Raw genomic sequence first — 16,024 nt, 5'->3', positions numbered from 1 at the left:
TCAAGGTAAACAAGATCTCATTTGTAATAGATCATAGACATTAAAAGATAGCCCAAGACAAGTGATACAAAATTGCAAAGCTAAAAGCAGGAATTATTTCATAATGGTAACAGCACCACCATTCAAGGGGAACAAACCAAAGTAAAACTTCCAATTCTTGGACTGCATTATTGGAGCCTTAGACTGATGAAGAAGCCACATATCTGAAAAAGATGATGTTCATAGTGCTGCTATGCACTCGATTTCAATCTTGGCACCCAGTGGCAAGGCAGCTACTTGATATGTTGAACGAGCCGGGGCGGGCGAAGAGAAGTCTGTGTAACCATTACGGACACATGGAAATGATGAGTATTGAAGCCACTGACGTATAAATCCTAAACAAATTCCCTAATGTGACAACTGAAAGATGAAAGAATAGTAATTATCACGGAAAATCACACAGACTCAGCATATTCAATGACAGGATGCTCTTGCATCAATTTAAATGTCACCCTCAAATATATTATAAATTATGACACAAGCTAGAAAATGGAGCTTCAACTAGAGAAGATGATGGTGATGGATTTTCAAGATAAAAGCTGGGGAGACAAGATGCATGCATGAACGCTTGATCTGCCTAGGAATGAAGCAGCACCAATTTATATATCAGAATATAAATAGTCAGCAATGGAATGTATTAAAAATTAAATACACAATGCTAAACTTTAAGACTTGCACAGGTTGGCAATCATCTTGACAGTTGACACCTAAGCAATTTGTTGCATGATTGACACAATAATGTATAGGTCATGAAATATCTAAATTGCAGACAGAACTTACATTTAGCATAGATCTCGTTTACTTTCTTGAAGTCGTTCAAGTCAGCCAACCTGCAGGTGTTAAATGATAAATAACTAGTCACCTTGCACCTGGCAATGGCATTGAAAACAATCCACGCTGTGGAAAAGATTAGACTTCATACATAATTGTTGTCTTAACAACTGATGAGTAGCTTGCCCCACCAGCCTTAAGAATTTCCCCCATATTTTTTAAAACCTGCAATTTAAAATTGCCAAAAATATCAGCCATAATATCTATAGGATGTGTGCTTTCAAAAATAAGCCATCATAGCATAGAATCCTAAAACAGATAATTTGTCCGGTAGCTTCTATTTTCCTCTCTTACATAGTGGAATGATCATGGGCTCAAGTCAACCATCAACACTAGTAGTATATCTCAACCAGTTTAGCTGTGTCCCCCGTAAAAAGTTTCAAAGATGCAAAAGCTAAATCATTAAGCACTGTTACAATTTAGAGGGCCAACTTTCACCTCAAATTTTTTACTAGCTTATAGCAAGGAGTGAGTCTGTCTGGATAACCAAATCAAAATCTAGTCATAGTAAACCACAAGTTAAGCCCAACCTCCAGTTACTACTATTGCAGCATTCCTTGAATAAGAAGCATCTTGATTCCTGATACCAAGAAAAGGATGAATAGCACGTATTGTTGAATGGAGTGAAGGAAAATTATGCCACAAATGAGGAATCAAAGCCAATATGTACCACGAATAGAAAATACATCATAACTACAAAATTTGAGAGAGATAAAAAGTCATGTTGCTAGTTCAGTGGTATCTTTACCTGTTCAGTTTGTTCTTCAACATTGTCAGAGATAAACTTCCCTGTCTGCATTTAAGCACCACACACATATCACGATAGTGTTTCAACACAGCCAACAAACGTGTACGTAGATGCTGAGAGATTGGAAAACTGAAGCAATAAACAAAGTTCTAATGGTCAGTTGCAAACCTCAGGAACAAGACCAAGAACACCAGAGACAAACAAAAGGTTCTTGGCTTTGATTGCTTGAGAATATGGGCCCAGTGCAGCTGGAGCCTTTTCAGTTTGAATGGCTTCCTTGACACCTACAGTCAATGAAAATAAATAATAATGACAATGTAGGTGTTTGGTGCGAACAAGAAAGTTCTCTCGATCTCCCTCTTTCCTAATTTTTAGGATGAATATGAACAAGGGCCAAAACATATACTTCAGCTTAAAGCCTAAGCAATTACGGATAATTTCAGTTTGCTCTGTGATCATGAAAACCTATTGAAGGGCACTCAATTCTTCTGCAATGATTTTATGCACCACCATGCTTACATATCCTACATTGAATTTAGCACAAGCCAAATTGCCAGTTTCTACTGAGAGACCACTGATTTGATAATCTTGGCAGTAGTACATGAACTAAAGAAAGATCTAAAGGAAAATAATTATCACCAACAACCAACTTCAAGGAAAAATCATGTATCAGCGTGACTGCAAATATAACTTGAGGTTTTGGCAAGTGATGATATGGCATTGGTGGCAACGGCTATGATATAATTAATTATACAAAAGCAAAATCTTATTCCCTTGTCATCTAGTCAAAAAAAAATCTTATACGTTCCACCCAATGGCAAGCTTTGTTTAACTTTTAGGAACACAACACATCCATAAATATTTAGCTACACTTTTATCCCCATCCTCTTTTCAAAGCACCCAAGTGTTAGGAAATTTATTCAGCGCCAAGTTGGCATGTTTATGGGGATTCACAAGGAGCCAGGGACAAGTACCAAGGGTCAGGCTTAGCACCAAACTATCAGTACCAGCACGACTTACAGGAAAGTTGGCCTCGGCCCTAGCGGATTGCTAACAAAATGTATCACAGCGTCCAAAAAAACACTCAATGAAATTTGAAAATTAGTTTTAGCAAAATGGTGAATAAAAATAGTAACAGGAAGGCCCAGTTAACTGTGCTTAATGCATGAAAAGTAGTATCAACTGACTAATTTCCTGTAAGCATGCAATAAAAAAGATTTTTCTGCTCATTTCGTTCATTGACCTGGTGTTAGAACAGCTTCTGCCCTGTCCTCAACTTCCACTTTAAAATATTAAAATCCCAATCCAAAATCTTAAAATTCTCAGCCGCTCCAATAGGCGGCTTCTAATACATTTTAGAGAAACTAAGACAGAATGAGATCGTTTCACCACAGTTTCCCAAAGTAAACAGCGAGTTACCAATAAGAAAAGAAATTAAAAAAAAGGGGGAAGATCGAAACATACAGGAATGAGGGGGAATGGCCGTGCAAAACAAGCGCAGGGAGCGGTTGGAAGAAGAGGATCGGCGAAAGATGGAACCGGAGACCAAGGCAGTTCCCACTTCGGCGGGTAAATGTGACCGGTTGAGCAAAACGCCGGCGCCGATAGCCGGGGCGCTGAAGGAGTTGACAACACGCCACGCCATCTCTGTGTTTTCTTTGCGAGTCTGCGAGGCACTATTTGACAGCGTTTGACCTGCCCCGCTTTGCTTTCGAAACCTAGCTATCGGATCGGATCCGGCTTAATCTTAAACATTACAATATGCACAATTACCATATTAGCCACGCCGGGCTTCCAAAATTACCGTTTATTGGGCTAAAACTTAAATTGCTATTTTAAGATGTCTTTTTTTTTTTGCCAACATGCTATTTTAAGATGTCTTATCCTCGTGTAAATTATTATCCTTACACAAATTAAAATTTTAAAATAATTTTTTTTGTTATTTTATACTTGTTTAAAATTACGAATCAGTTATTGAACTAATTAAGACATTAATTTGAGCATTAATGATTCAATCAAGGGTCAAATTATTATTTATATTATTTTTAGGGTTAAAGAACAATTTTAATTTTTACCCTTAAATTATAAGTTTAAGAATGTTTTGAACTTTAGACTCGTTTTTTGTATAATATTTTTTCTTAATTTTTAAAAATAATGCAACATTACTTCTATAATTTATAAAAATTAACTTCAACCATTAATTAATTAAAAAATTATAGAAAATAATTTCAAAAATTATAAAAAAAATTGATACGAAAACTTACATGACAATTTGAATAGGGAACACATTAATTAAAAATATTCACACAAAAAATTGAAATTACGCCCAGGATCTCTTAAACAAAAAACTTTTAATGCTATGATTACCCCAAAGGAAGTTGATAAATATGGGAGGCTTGTTAAAAAAAATGATTTCTTTATTTCATCTGCTCTTTCTATGCCATTATTTATATATAAACAGTACTTAAAGAAATAAAAAAACTCTTAATTTAACTAACACTCTCTAAAAATCTTAGTATGAAAACCTTATAAAAAACTTAAGCCTAAAAACTCATAATAGAATATTAAAACTTAAAATACTAAATCAATAAAATATACGAAAAGTGAAAATGAAATTTCAATAAAAATAAACAAAAGAATTAAACTAAATGAATTTTAATAGCTCAAATATTCTTTCTAATTTCTTAACTCTTCAACCTTTTTCCTTTTGTTTTTTTTTTTGTTTTGGTTCCGGTCAACTTAGCTCTTCAACCCTTGATGCCATCATAGATGTACTTCCACTTGTAAATGTTCAAAAATTACAAACAAAAATTTAGAATTATAGAAAATGATAAAGAAAAATTTCTTCTTCATACATTCATTTAAAATTCGTAGGCCAGATGCTAAGAAGCCAAGATCCATAGTGATAGCCGTGTCCCCGAGGAAAACCATTTGTTTATTATTATTCTTTAATAAGAAAAAGTAAGTTCAATTACAAAATGGCCCTGCATTTTTGGTGAAATGAAGACGCGTTTTGGGGAAAGAGAACAAGGGAAGTGAAAGGACAAGTCGGGGATAAGGGGAATCCATAGTTTCTAGCAGGCGACAAAAGAGAGCGCATCTCCAAGCGCTATTTTTATTCACGGCACCATTCCCATTTGCCACATACTCTGCCTGGCCCATGTGCGTGTGACCAGCAAAATCTTCATTTTTATTTTTTGCCAGATTTGACTGATTTTTTAGGAAAAAATGATAAAAATATTATAATTTTTTAAAATTCATCATATATTTAATAATTTTAAATTAAATAATTAAATTATTTTTTATTTAAAAAAAATAACAGATTCATGTAAAAAATTATGATTTCTTATTAAATTTTTATAATTTATAAAATAAAAATTGTAACTAATTATTTTGAGAATTTAGATTTCAATGATAAAAAAACTTATATAAAAATTTATAATTTTTTATGTAATTCTTAATATTTATATAATAAAAATTTTTATTACTTAAACAAAGTTTTTGATTGATTATTTTTAAAATTTAAACTTGAATAATAATAAAAAGTTTATGTGAGAAGTTATGATTTTTTATTTAAGTTTTATACTTTATCGAATTAAAATTACAATTGTTTAAATAAAGTTGTGATATATTATTGACATTATTCAAACTTTAAGAGAAAAGGATAATGAAATTTTTCCATGTGTGCCCCATTCCAGGAGCCTTATCTCATCAATTTTTGGTAAAATAACGGAACATGATGGTCAAGAAAAATGATTTAACAAGAAGGGATTTATTGTCAAAATCTGATAGTTAACGGGGCTAGGTTTAAACTTAGGATGGTGATGTGTAAAATACCTAAACTTCGGGAGAGCTATTTATATTTTAGTCTTAAAAATATAAACATAGGTAAGGGTTCTATCTTCCTTTCCTTTCGTTTGATTTTCTAACCATTAGATTAAAATAATTTAATAAAGTTGTGAGTATGAGTTCTTTTGGTTAAAGCAAGTTAATAATGTAAAGGAGAAGTTTTAGATAGAAGAACTTCAAACAACATTAAAGTTTTATTAATGTAAGTTATTAAAATTCTCCCTTATAACATATTGCTTCATTCTGTTCCATCTTCATAGCCAATCTTTATAACCAGGTCATACATGAAATTTGTTTTATAGTGTTTAATTTCCTCTAATATCTTAAACTAAAAGACTGTTAAAAAGTTACCATTGACATTTCTATTCAATTGGTTGTCTTTTATTTCATATCTTATAAATGCATCATTTTCATTCAAGAAGCATGAATGAGATATCACAATATCACCATCTTTCATTTGTTTCACATGTGTATCATGATCTTCATAATACCAACAAAGTTATCTGTTTCAATAAATAAATAAAAAAAGGTTAGCATTGAGTTATATTGAGAAACTTAATTTTTTACAATTATAATATTAATAAATGTCCTAAAAAATTAAGACAAAATTAACCTTTGAATTTTAAATTTTAATTAATTGTATCTAAGTGCTATATATAAATTGCAATTACTGTTAAATGTAAACCTGGCCGTGGCCATATGGTTAGATTATTTAGGCAATGGCCTTTGAGAAACTTCTCCTGATGAAATTTCAAATAATGAAAAAATAATGACAAATAGAGACTGGAGGAGGGAATTAAATATTTTAAAAAACCACAACCAAATTTTCAAAATTTCATAAAAGAACCAAAGTTTTAAAAAGAAGCTAGTGAATTAACAAAAATATGTTCCACATATGTAAATGACACGCAGCTTAGTTGCAAAATGTGTAAGATAAATTCCAAGTGGTGAAAGCTCGTTTGCAAATCTTGAAAAATTAGTTACAAATGAGTTGCAAATTATGAAATTTTTTACAGATTCTAAAAACTCAGCTACAAGTGTCACCGCTCAGTTGTAAATAGCAAAAAGATTAGGCGCAAAAGAGAGAAATGTTATAATCACTTCATTATCCCTCCATTTATTTATATTTAAGTTCCTATTTAATTATTATATTTTTTTTAAATTTCAAAACCATGTTAATTTCTGTTTTTCTCCTTATTTCAACTCACTATTATAAGGGTGACTAGCTAGCATTGGTTGGTGAGATGTCCACCATTATTAATTTGGCACGAGATAATAACAATAATAATAAAATATAAATAAATGATGACTTTTTGTCATTGTAAGCTTGCGTTCAAGTCAAATATTCATTATAATTCCTTTGATTATTCACCCGGCCCAACAAACAATCTTCTTGTTTTTCTTCGCCATCTCACCAAATTTTTGTCTCTAGTTGTTTTCTAAAATAAATAAATTATTTCAATATTATGGGAACACGTTTACAATTTTTGATGGCTCCACACGGACCACACCCTTATCTATATTATTGGGTGACAAAAAATATTTACGAAAAAGATTACTTTGAATTATATGAATTCCCAGGGACATCAATGGTATTTTCAGGTACAAATTTATAATTTGTTTAATTTTTATTTTATTTCTAAAACCATATATTCATGCATTTTTAGATTCACCATTAAATTAAAATTTCTAGGTGATTTTAGAATTGTCAACTTTCATCAATTATTCTATCCATAATTTTTATAACTATATTTTAAAGAAATTATAGCGCATATATATAATAAAAATTTGAACGCTTCAAGTTTTTTATTTTTTACGCAATTACAAATATAGTATATTTTAATTAAAATTTATAAATTTATGTATTTTAATTAAAAATATAATAAAGAGGACTACGGCATCCCAATTATCTATGTTTTAAAATTTGATTTATTAATCAAGCCAATGATAATCGATTTAAAAAAACTACTTCCTTATATTTATTAGAAGAGTTCTGTCATCCTTCGGAGTTGGGATTCTTCTCAACCTAATTCGAATTAATTGGAGTCCAATATGATTTACAGATGCTAAGCGTGGTTTGATATTAAAAAAGAAAACATTTCCTCCTTCTGATTATTCTTCTTTTTTTAATTAAAAATATTACTCCCTTTATTAAAAAATATAAGGTATTTTTTGAGAAGTTGAATGTTAAAAAATGTAAAATGTTTTTAATCTTTCAACGTATAATCATTACTTTTTTAAAAAAAGTATCTCTAGTGATAATAATTTTATATTTATTATAGAATATTTAATAAAAATAAATATAAAAGGATAAAATTAATTTAAAAATAAGTAATTATTTTATTAAAAAATAAAAATTAATTAAAATATTTTACATTTGAATTTGGGGGGATATTAATTAGAGCTTCGCACCACGTTTTCCTAAGGAGATCTTAGCTTGCAGCGATCTCATTCCAAAATGGTCAAATGAAAATCCAGAGGTTACAATTACATAAAGAAAACAAAATCATGCTTACAATTAAAAAATGGGCTGCTTTAGAAATTCTATCACCACAAGCCACAACTTTAATTTCCGACTAATTATAATTCTAAGGGAAATTGAACTTATCCTTCACACGCTAATCAAGTCAACTTCATAATTGTGTGTGTATATATATATATAATTTTTAATCCTTAAATTTTTTTCAATTATCGATGAAGTCCCTGCACCTTTAATTAAAAACAATTTAATGGCTATGGTTTTTTTTTTTTGGAATAACTTTGCCTCTATAATTTCTTAACTCAGTAAAATTTAATCTTTATATAAATCCTTAATTCAAAAAAATACAATAAAGACTGAATTACAAGATCGTGTGAAAAAGTTTGGAGATCTAAGACGAAATTTTTATAGAGGCGCGGTATGCTCTAGTTAATTTATAAATTATATATCATACAATTTTCATTAAAGCTAGTTAGGTTTAATTTTTTATTCATTTTAAAAGTGGCTGGTCAAACAAAATTCATTTCACTAATTCTTTTTGTAATTTCAAATTATATGCAAAAAGCTATTTGTTCCTATAACTTTCTACCAAATGAGTGATAAGAACTTACTAATCAAAACAACATAAATAAGATTATCATATATTTCTAATATCACACTACTACAATTAAGATCGTAACATTAATTAATTTACAAGAGAAAAGATCAATAGCTTCCTTATATAAATATTTTTACTAAATAAGCTATACTAAATTAAAGTTTAGAGAATAAATTAATAACTAAGAGAAAATTTAGGGTGCGTTTAGTTTTCCTCCGTTTCACGTTCAGAAAGCAAAATTTTACTTTCAGAAAGTTGAAAGTTGTTTGGGTAAAATATTTGGTAGAAAAGCACATCCTAAAAGTACATTCAAACAGTAGCTGAAAGTGAATTTCTGAAACGTAACTATCTGAAGCTTTTGAAAAGTGGATTTGAAAAGTAGGATGTTATTTGACCATAGTACTCTAAATTTAATCTCTTATTTTTTTATTTAAAAAATAGTTAATTCATTAAAAATATAATTATTATTTTAATAATAATAATTAGGTATCAATTTTTTTAGTATTATAAATTGAGTAATTAATCATGTTAATTTTTAGCATTAATGTATAATAAAAATTACAAATCTTTATTACATCTTTTAAAATTACAAATTAAAAAATACAAATAATTAGAGATCAAATTTTTAACATTATAGATCAAAATTTATGTTATTTATAATCTTTATTATATTTTTTAAATATTTTGAATATATTACATTTGTATAATAAAAATTATAAATCATTATAAATTAATGTTCTTTTTGGTAATTGTACATTCAAAAGCATATTTCACTATCACAAACCAAACAACTTTCAATGTATCAAACTGACTTTTGAAAAAATATATCCAAACATAAATTTCGTTACAACAACTGACTTTTATTAAACTGACTTTCTTTAAATGAACTTTCACCAAATAAACTTTTGACAAACTGAAAACCAAACGCACACTTAGAGATTAAAAGATCATCCATTGTTAAAAACGAGCACATGTACAAGGCACATTGGTGAACAGGTGAAAGGTGACGTGTAGTAATAAGCATAAATATGAAACTCCACATCTACCCAGAATTGATGTGACTAAACCACACTCTCTTATTGATTATTTGAAATTATATTCTCTACACAGTACACACACATGATTTATATATCTCGCAGCCCACAGAAAACTAAGGAAAAGAAAGCAAAGTTTCCAGTTTCCAGCACCTAGTTTTGGCTTATAATTTCCTGGTTCTGTCTTTTGTCTCACGCAGTGACACTTCACTTTTAGCATTGAATTCACCATGTCTCATTTATTACTAGGAAGCTCAACCACCATTAACACACTCATCTACAAAGCTAGAACCCTGTTAGTCATCAATTAGCTAGGTTTAGTTCTCCTTAATTCCTTCTTCTACTCTATATCCATGCCTCAATATATATTTCTTCTCTATGTGTTGGAATTATATTGGAATGTAGGTACACTAGTGGTTGAGCTAGCATGGCATTGCGGACAAATTTGGACTAGTTTCACCAATCACAACTGATTCAACCTCTCATTGTGAAATTATATATAACTTTTCGTACGGACGTGTAGATAGCTCATAGCTAGCTAGTTCGAGTTCATCAACAGGGAAATTTGATTTTTGAGCCTTGCATTAATAATTCAAACTTCAAAGTCTCTGGACTACTGTTTAGTGCTATCGTTTGAGTTCTTTATTCATCAATAATTTATTCCCCAAAGACTCCTCTGATGAGCAAAATCTTTTCATAATGAATAATTACAGTGTTAATTAACAAATAATTACCTCCATGCTGATCAGGTGACATCACCTGGTCTTGATCACGGTGAAAATTTAAACCAACTGTCGAATTAATTAGCACATACTTATGAAGTTTTTTATTGTAGTACTATATGTTATTTAATTTAAAAGTTTAAGAACAAAGCTCACTTATTAGTTCCTTTATTGCAATCCGTCACAGCTTCTTTTGAACCAGTAAAACAGAGAAAAAGGAAAAACCATTGTTCTAAACCACCGTGCGTGGCGCCGCTGTTTCTGCTCTCCCCTTATATCAGTCCCCATTCTATTATAGGATTTTTTCTGGATAGATTTTTTAAGCCTTAATATGAGGTATTAAATACACTTTTTAATATTACCTCTATTTAAACTTAATAATTATGACAGACACTATAATATAAATTTAAAAATGTTTTATTTTAGTATGGATAAAATTGAAATAAAAAATATTAGACAAAATGAATGATTTAAGAATATCTTTTTAATTCTAGTAAAGTGCTTAGAGGTGTTTATAAGTTCCGGAGAGAGTATTAATATAATGTTTTTCTCCTTTGAATTCTGTCAGAGTATCGCTGTGACTCTAAAATCAAATATATGAGGTGAAAATTGTTACAGATCTTTTTCAAAAACATTGGCGATACATTTATTATTATTCAACCATTTAATGCTTCAACAAGAGTTCAGTGCTTCTGGACATTAATCAATTCTTATTCGAAAATAATTAATATAACCATGTGGCCTTTATTTCCATCTACTTTGCGAGAGTCATACACGTAATCGCTGATTCACCACTATGCCCTAGCTATCTCACACGCACGCACGCACTCATTAACATTCCATCATGACTGTAGCAATATGCTTTAGACGCTAGCAAGCAAGCTGACGTGGCATGTCTTCCTCATCGATGTATAAATGCTGAAGGATATCAAGCTAGCTATATATAGCTCCATTTGTTCCAAGGCAGTACTCAAGACCGACTTACTTGGAGCTATTTCTCTCCATAGCTAACCCTAATTTACAGAGTGGTGCGGTTGGTTCGGGAAGATGGAAGAAGCAGCAGCATTGTTCTTAACAAGGCGTAAGGAGATTGTTTGTGTGTGTGTTGGAATGTTCATGAAAGTTCTGGAACGAGTTGGTTTCGCAGCATTCACTTGCATTCTCGCACTAGGTATGTCTCTCTCTCTTTCTGTATGTGATGTTTGGAGACTTGTTTGGGAACGAGGATGGGTTAGTCTTAGCGAGGATAGTGATGCACAGGAGGGTCAATAATGGGGACAATAGTGGGAGGGATGAAGGGACAGAGATCAGAAGCAGGGATGCTTGATGGAGCTGGGAAAGGAGCAGTGGCAGGAGCCATTGCCGCTCTCGAATTGCTTGATTTTGCTGCTCCAGATGATGATGATGGCCATCGTCATAATCATGAGCCTTTGTCCAAGGTAACTAAATTCAATCTCATCGGTTGTAATTTTCTTGATTATTGTGTGTTTGGCTAAACGTTTGGTTTGGAGGGTTAAGCTGATTTTCTATAAACTTAGTTTTATTTTGTGTGTGTGTGTTTGGCTAAACGTTGTTTGTAAAATTGTAATTTAGTAGTAGTAATAATTCTCGCATTTATATGCATTTACTGCAAAGTTGCAAATGACAAGCATGACCTCCATGAAATTAGTATTTTAGTGGACCCTACTCCTTGAAAAATTTATAAGCTTGAAACATCAATGTTTAATTTATTTACTTTACTTGTAGTGTTATACTCTATAAAGTCTAAGTCTAAACCTTGTATAGTTTTATTATCATTATTAAAAATTAAATAAAACCCCCAATCCATAATACAGGGCAGTTTTTAATTAAAAGTTCTTTTTAGTCTAAAATAAATGATATTGAATAGTTTTTAAAGAATGTATATAATTAAAAAGATGTAAAATCTTTTTTAAAAACTAAGATTTTAACTAATTTTTCTAGAACTGTGGAATAGTAATTAATTACCAATAATGCTCTATATTATAGACTAAAAGGAGTATCTTTAGGTTTTTTTTTTTTTGGAATGTAGAAATACAAATGACTGCTACTTCTTTTTCTTTCCATAATTATTTTTTTAAGGCAAGGGATACCCTTATATTTAAAACTAAAACACGAGTTAAACTATACATAGCACTTGTTAAAAGTATTATTTAGTTACAAATTTTATACATAATTTATTTTTTAGATATATGCATGAGAATTTGGTGTTCTATATATTAATTCTTATTTTCATTATTGGTACTTTTGCTGTTTAATTAATAAGCAGTTTCTACATATTACTTTTGGCGTGCAAGTGCAGGTTGCCTTATTAAGCAATCTATTCAATGGAAAGGTCCTAATGGAATGGGTATATCCAGCCTATCAATGGCATGTAAGTATGTAATAAAACTATATACATGGTTAATAATAAGTAAGTGGGAAAAAATTTAAAATGTAGGAACAATATTAAGTTACAGATATATCTTAATTATTATTAAAATACAAGTATTAGATTAGTTTTACTGATATGATTATATGACCAGATTGGGATACCAGAAACAGTGTACAGAGAAGTATCAGATATTTATGACATGAGAGGAGTGCCAGGGTTGTCTCAGAAATTGATTCAAAGCCTCCCTTTGAATCAATTCAACTCCACAAAAGTGTTGGCTTTATACAATGAATCCTTCTGCTCCATTTGCTTCCAGGTAATTATTAATTAATTATGTTAATTAAGTGATGATGAGACATTATTAAACAACCTTAATTATTAAAAGAATATGTAGATATAAGGTTGCTCTAGTTTAGGTCACCCAATCAACAATACATAAATACAAGGGGAGACATGCAAGCCCTAATCTAAGCCTACTTTGTAATGAAACAACATATATATTGGTTGATTAATAATTTCCATGTACATCTACAATTATTACTAATTATTGAGAATAAAGGTATTTGCTTTTTGGCGAGAGTGCAGGAGTTTGAAGATGAAGATGTGGTGAGGAAGCTTCCAAAATGTGACCATATTTTTCACTTTCACTGTGTTGATAAATGGCTCATCCAACAAGGATCTTGCCCAATGTGCAGAACTTTTGTTCTTGAAGATCATTTTGATATTTAGTTTTTTTTCTTTTCTTTTCATGATCTCTTTGCAATGTTGTATTTGGGCTCAACTTGCCTTTCGGTTCCGAGACCTACCTTGTATGATCACCAAGAGAGATCAAAACGCAAAAAAAGAAAAAAAAAATTCTAGAGACCGAGGAATATTAATTAAGTGCCTCTTTTTGTTATGTAGCTTGATTTGTTTAAGTAATTGTTTATAATTCACTTATGGTAAATACTTCACATTGTTGACTGATTGCCTTATTATCTGACTTCATTGTTATTTTGAAGGGTGTGAGATAGTCTCGGAAACAAAATTAACACACACACACACACACATCTTCAAAATCTCAAGTTAAATTTTTTTATCAGTAAAAATTTAATTATCCAAATTTCAATTTTTAGATATATTTATCTTAAAGTCAATAGATTGGCCTATTTCCTTCAACATAAATATCTGGTAATTTTTTTAAATATGTCAATCTTTGAAAATAGTTATAATATCTTACATTTTTTTTAACTTTCAAACATTCAATCCAAGAATATTGCTGTTCGGGATACATATACTAATTACATGAATTAATTAACAATTCACTAATTAATCGAAGGATGGTATTATCCAATGTTAGAGTTAAAATTTGCAGCTCATACAAAATTATCAATGTAGTCAATATAAATATAATCGGCATGTAAAATATGAAATTCATATTATACTGTTCACTGATTAATTATGAATCATATATATTATTTCTTAAATTCCACACAATGAAATTTACCTAAATTTCCGTTAACCTTTAAATTTATACACTTAAATCATATAATTAAAAAGTGTGAGGTTAATTGTTGAAAATAAAGTAAATTATGCTAACTTCAATTTAGAGAAGTAAGTGTAAATAAAATTATTCTTCAAAGAATTAACAGACTTTGGGCTTGGAGTTTCTGGCCCCATAATCTCTTTTTAAAATTCATCATCTCAACGTACACATCAATTAAAGTAAATGTATCACAAATTATTATCACTGTAATTATTTATTCAAACTCCACACACATGTACGTACCTAATTTAGCTGAGATTAAGATATGAACATCATCAGGTTTTGACTAAATTTTCTTTTTGGGGCACACTATTGTGTGAAAAAAAAAATTAATTTTCATAAAAGTGATCAATCCGATTGATCTAGTTTTTATATTATAATTTCATCTCTTTGTGGGTAAGTGCCAATACAGTTCTAGTTTTTATATTATAATTTCATCTCTTTGTGGGTAAGTGCCAATACAGTGGTCTATGTGCCATTATTGATTGTTATTGAATGAGAAATTGCTGGTAAAACACATGTTGAACGACAAGAAAAAAAAAAAAAATCTTTGTTTGGTTGGTACAACAAGAAAATATCTTCTTCCAATTTTTTTTTTAAATTAAGATCTTTTCCCATTGACGTGACATCTCAAGTTTTAGGCCACGGGGAAAATGAGATTGTTTAATTTAGGGTCAATTGTACACAAAAATTGAACTTTTCTCTCTCGAGTACTTTTATTAGTAACTGAGGTTTTCGTAATTAAGCACAAGGTTTCAGAGTTTAATTGTAATTTTATGAAAACGAAACTGCGGGAAAAATCTTTAAAACGAGGCACCAGTACTAACAATGGCCCGATCATTGGGCCTGTGATTTTGAAATTTGTTATGTAGGCCCATAACTTATGGAAGACGGTCATCTCACAACATCATGGTTCTAATTTCAAGAACTACTATTTATAAATAACCTCACTTTTTTGTGAGCAAAATATAAATAACCTCACTTAACATTTAAAAAAAACGTTAATTATTTATATAGGCTTTTGGGGGGAAACATGTGACGTAATCAATATATGAAGACTTAACCAGTCAGAATTTAGATTGAGGTGTAAGATAAAATTAGGAAGACCCCGTTTATGAAATGAAAATTTAAAAATAAACTATGGCTTTTGGATATGAAAATATGACTCGAAATATACATTTTATTTTTATATTAATTTAAAAAATAAACAATGGTTTTTGGACGTGAAAATATGACTTGAAATATACATTTTATTTTTATATTCATGATAATACTAATTATACAAAAAAATAAATCAAAATGATAAAACAAGAAATTTAACTCATAGTTTACCGTTAAAATTTTTATTTGCAATTGTTTGAATTAATATTTATAACTTATTTTTTAAAAATTTTTATCAATATTTACTCGCTCTGTTTAAAAATATAAGGCATTTTTTGAGAGGTTAAATATTTAAAAATATAAGACATTTTTAATATTTTAATGTGTAATCATTACTTTTTTTTCAAATGTACCCCTACTGAGTAAATCACTTTATATTTATTTTAAGATGGACTACTCTATTTTATAGAGATAAAATATGAAAAGATAGGATTAGTTTGAAAACAAATAATTACTTTATTAGAAAGTAATATTTAGTTAAAAATGTTTTATATTTTTGAGTGGAGGGAGTAACTATTATGAATCATCAATTTTTGAGACTTTATTATCATTGTCATTTTTCTGTTTTCTTAAAGCATTTTCAAACTGTTGGAGAAAATTGAACTAAAAAAGTTATTAAATTTTTTTTTTGTTTTTTCTCTCCTCT

The 16,024-nt window shown here is 29.8% G+C and overlaps 2 protein-coding genes across 4 annotated transcripts; one reads left to right on the top strand and one right to left on the bottom strand.

Annotated features, from left to right (window-relative positions):
• Positions 1-3,335, bottom strand: LOC129318447 (reactive Intermediate Deaminase A, chloroplastic). 2 transcript variants are annotated; one of them, XR_008595244.1, is made up of 7 exons: positions 3,083-3,335; positions 1,787-1,902; positions 1,619-1,663; positions 1,401-1,450; positions 962-1,035; positions 820-869; positions 289-314 (listed from the first exon to the last, which is right to left on the bottom strand). XR_008595244.1 is itself a non-coding variant. In XM_054963209.1 (6 exons), exons 1-6 carry the CDS (start codon positions 3,261-3,263, stop codon positions 220-222), a joined length of 561 nt encoding a protein of 186 aa, XP_054819184.1. In that variant the 5' UTR covers positions 3,264-3,335; the 3' UTR covers positions 1-219. The 2 variants fall into 2 exon arrangements, 1 of the variants encoding a protein (XP_054819184.1); XM_054963209.1 differs by lacking the exon at positions 1,401-1,450 and having other exon boundaries at positions 1-314.
• Positions 3,336-11,264: 7,929 nt separating this feature from the next.
• Positions 11,265-13,594, top strand: LOC129318932 (NEP1-interacting protein-like 2). 2 transcript variants are annotated; one of them, XM_054963941.1, is made up of 5 exons: positions 11,265-11,471; positions 11,561-11,739; positions 12,621-12,692; positions 12,844-13,008; positions 13,278-13,594. In XM_054963941.1, the coding sequence occupies exons 1-5, from the start codon at positions 11,348-11,350 to the stop codon at positions 13,419-13,421; spliced, it is 684 nt and encodes a 227-aa protein (XP_054819916.1). In that variant the 5' UTR covers positions 11,265-11,347; the 3' UTR covers positions 13,422-13,594. The 2 variants fall into 2 exon arrangements, with proteins under 2 accessions (XP_054819916.1, XP_054819917.1); XM_054963942.1 differs by lacking the exon at positions 12,621-12,692.
• Positions 13,595-16,024: the final 2,430 nt, after the last annotated feature.

Source organism: Prosopis cineraria, unplaced genomic scaffold (assembly GCF_029017545.1).
Source record: "Prosopis cineraria cultivar Desert tree isolate PC_DT_omini unplaced genomic scaffold, ASM2901754v1 PC8, whole genome shotgun sequence".
Lineage (NCBI taxonomy): Eukaryota > Viridiplantae > Streptophyta > Magnoliopsida > Fabales > Fabaceae > Prosopis > Prosopis cineraria.
Note: the sequence above shows the minus strand (reverse complement) of the source record. Positions and strands in the feature narration are given on the sequence as shown.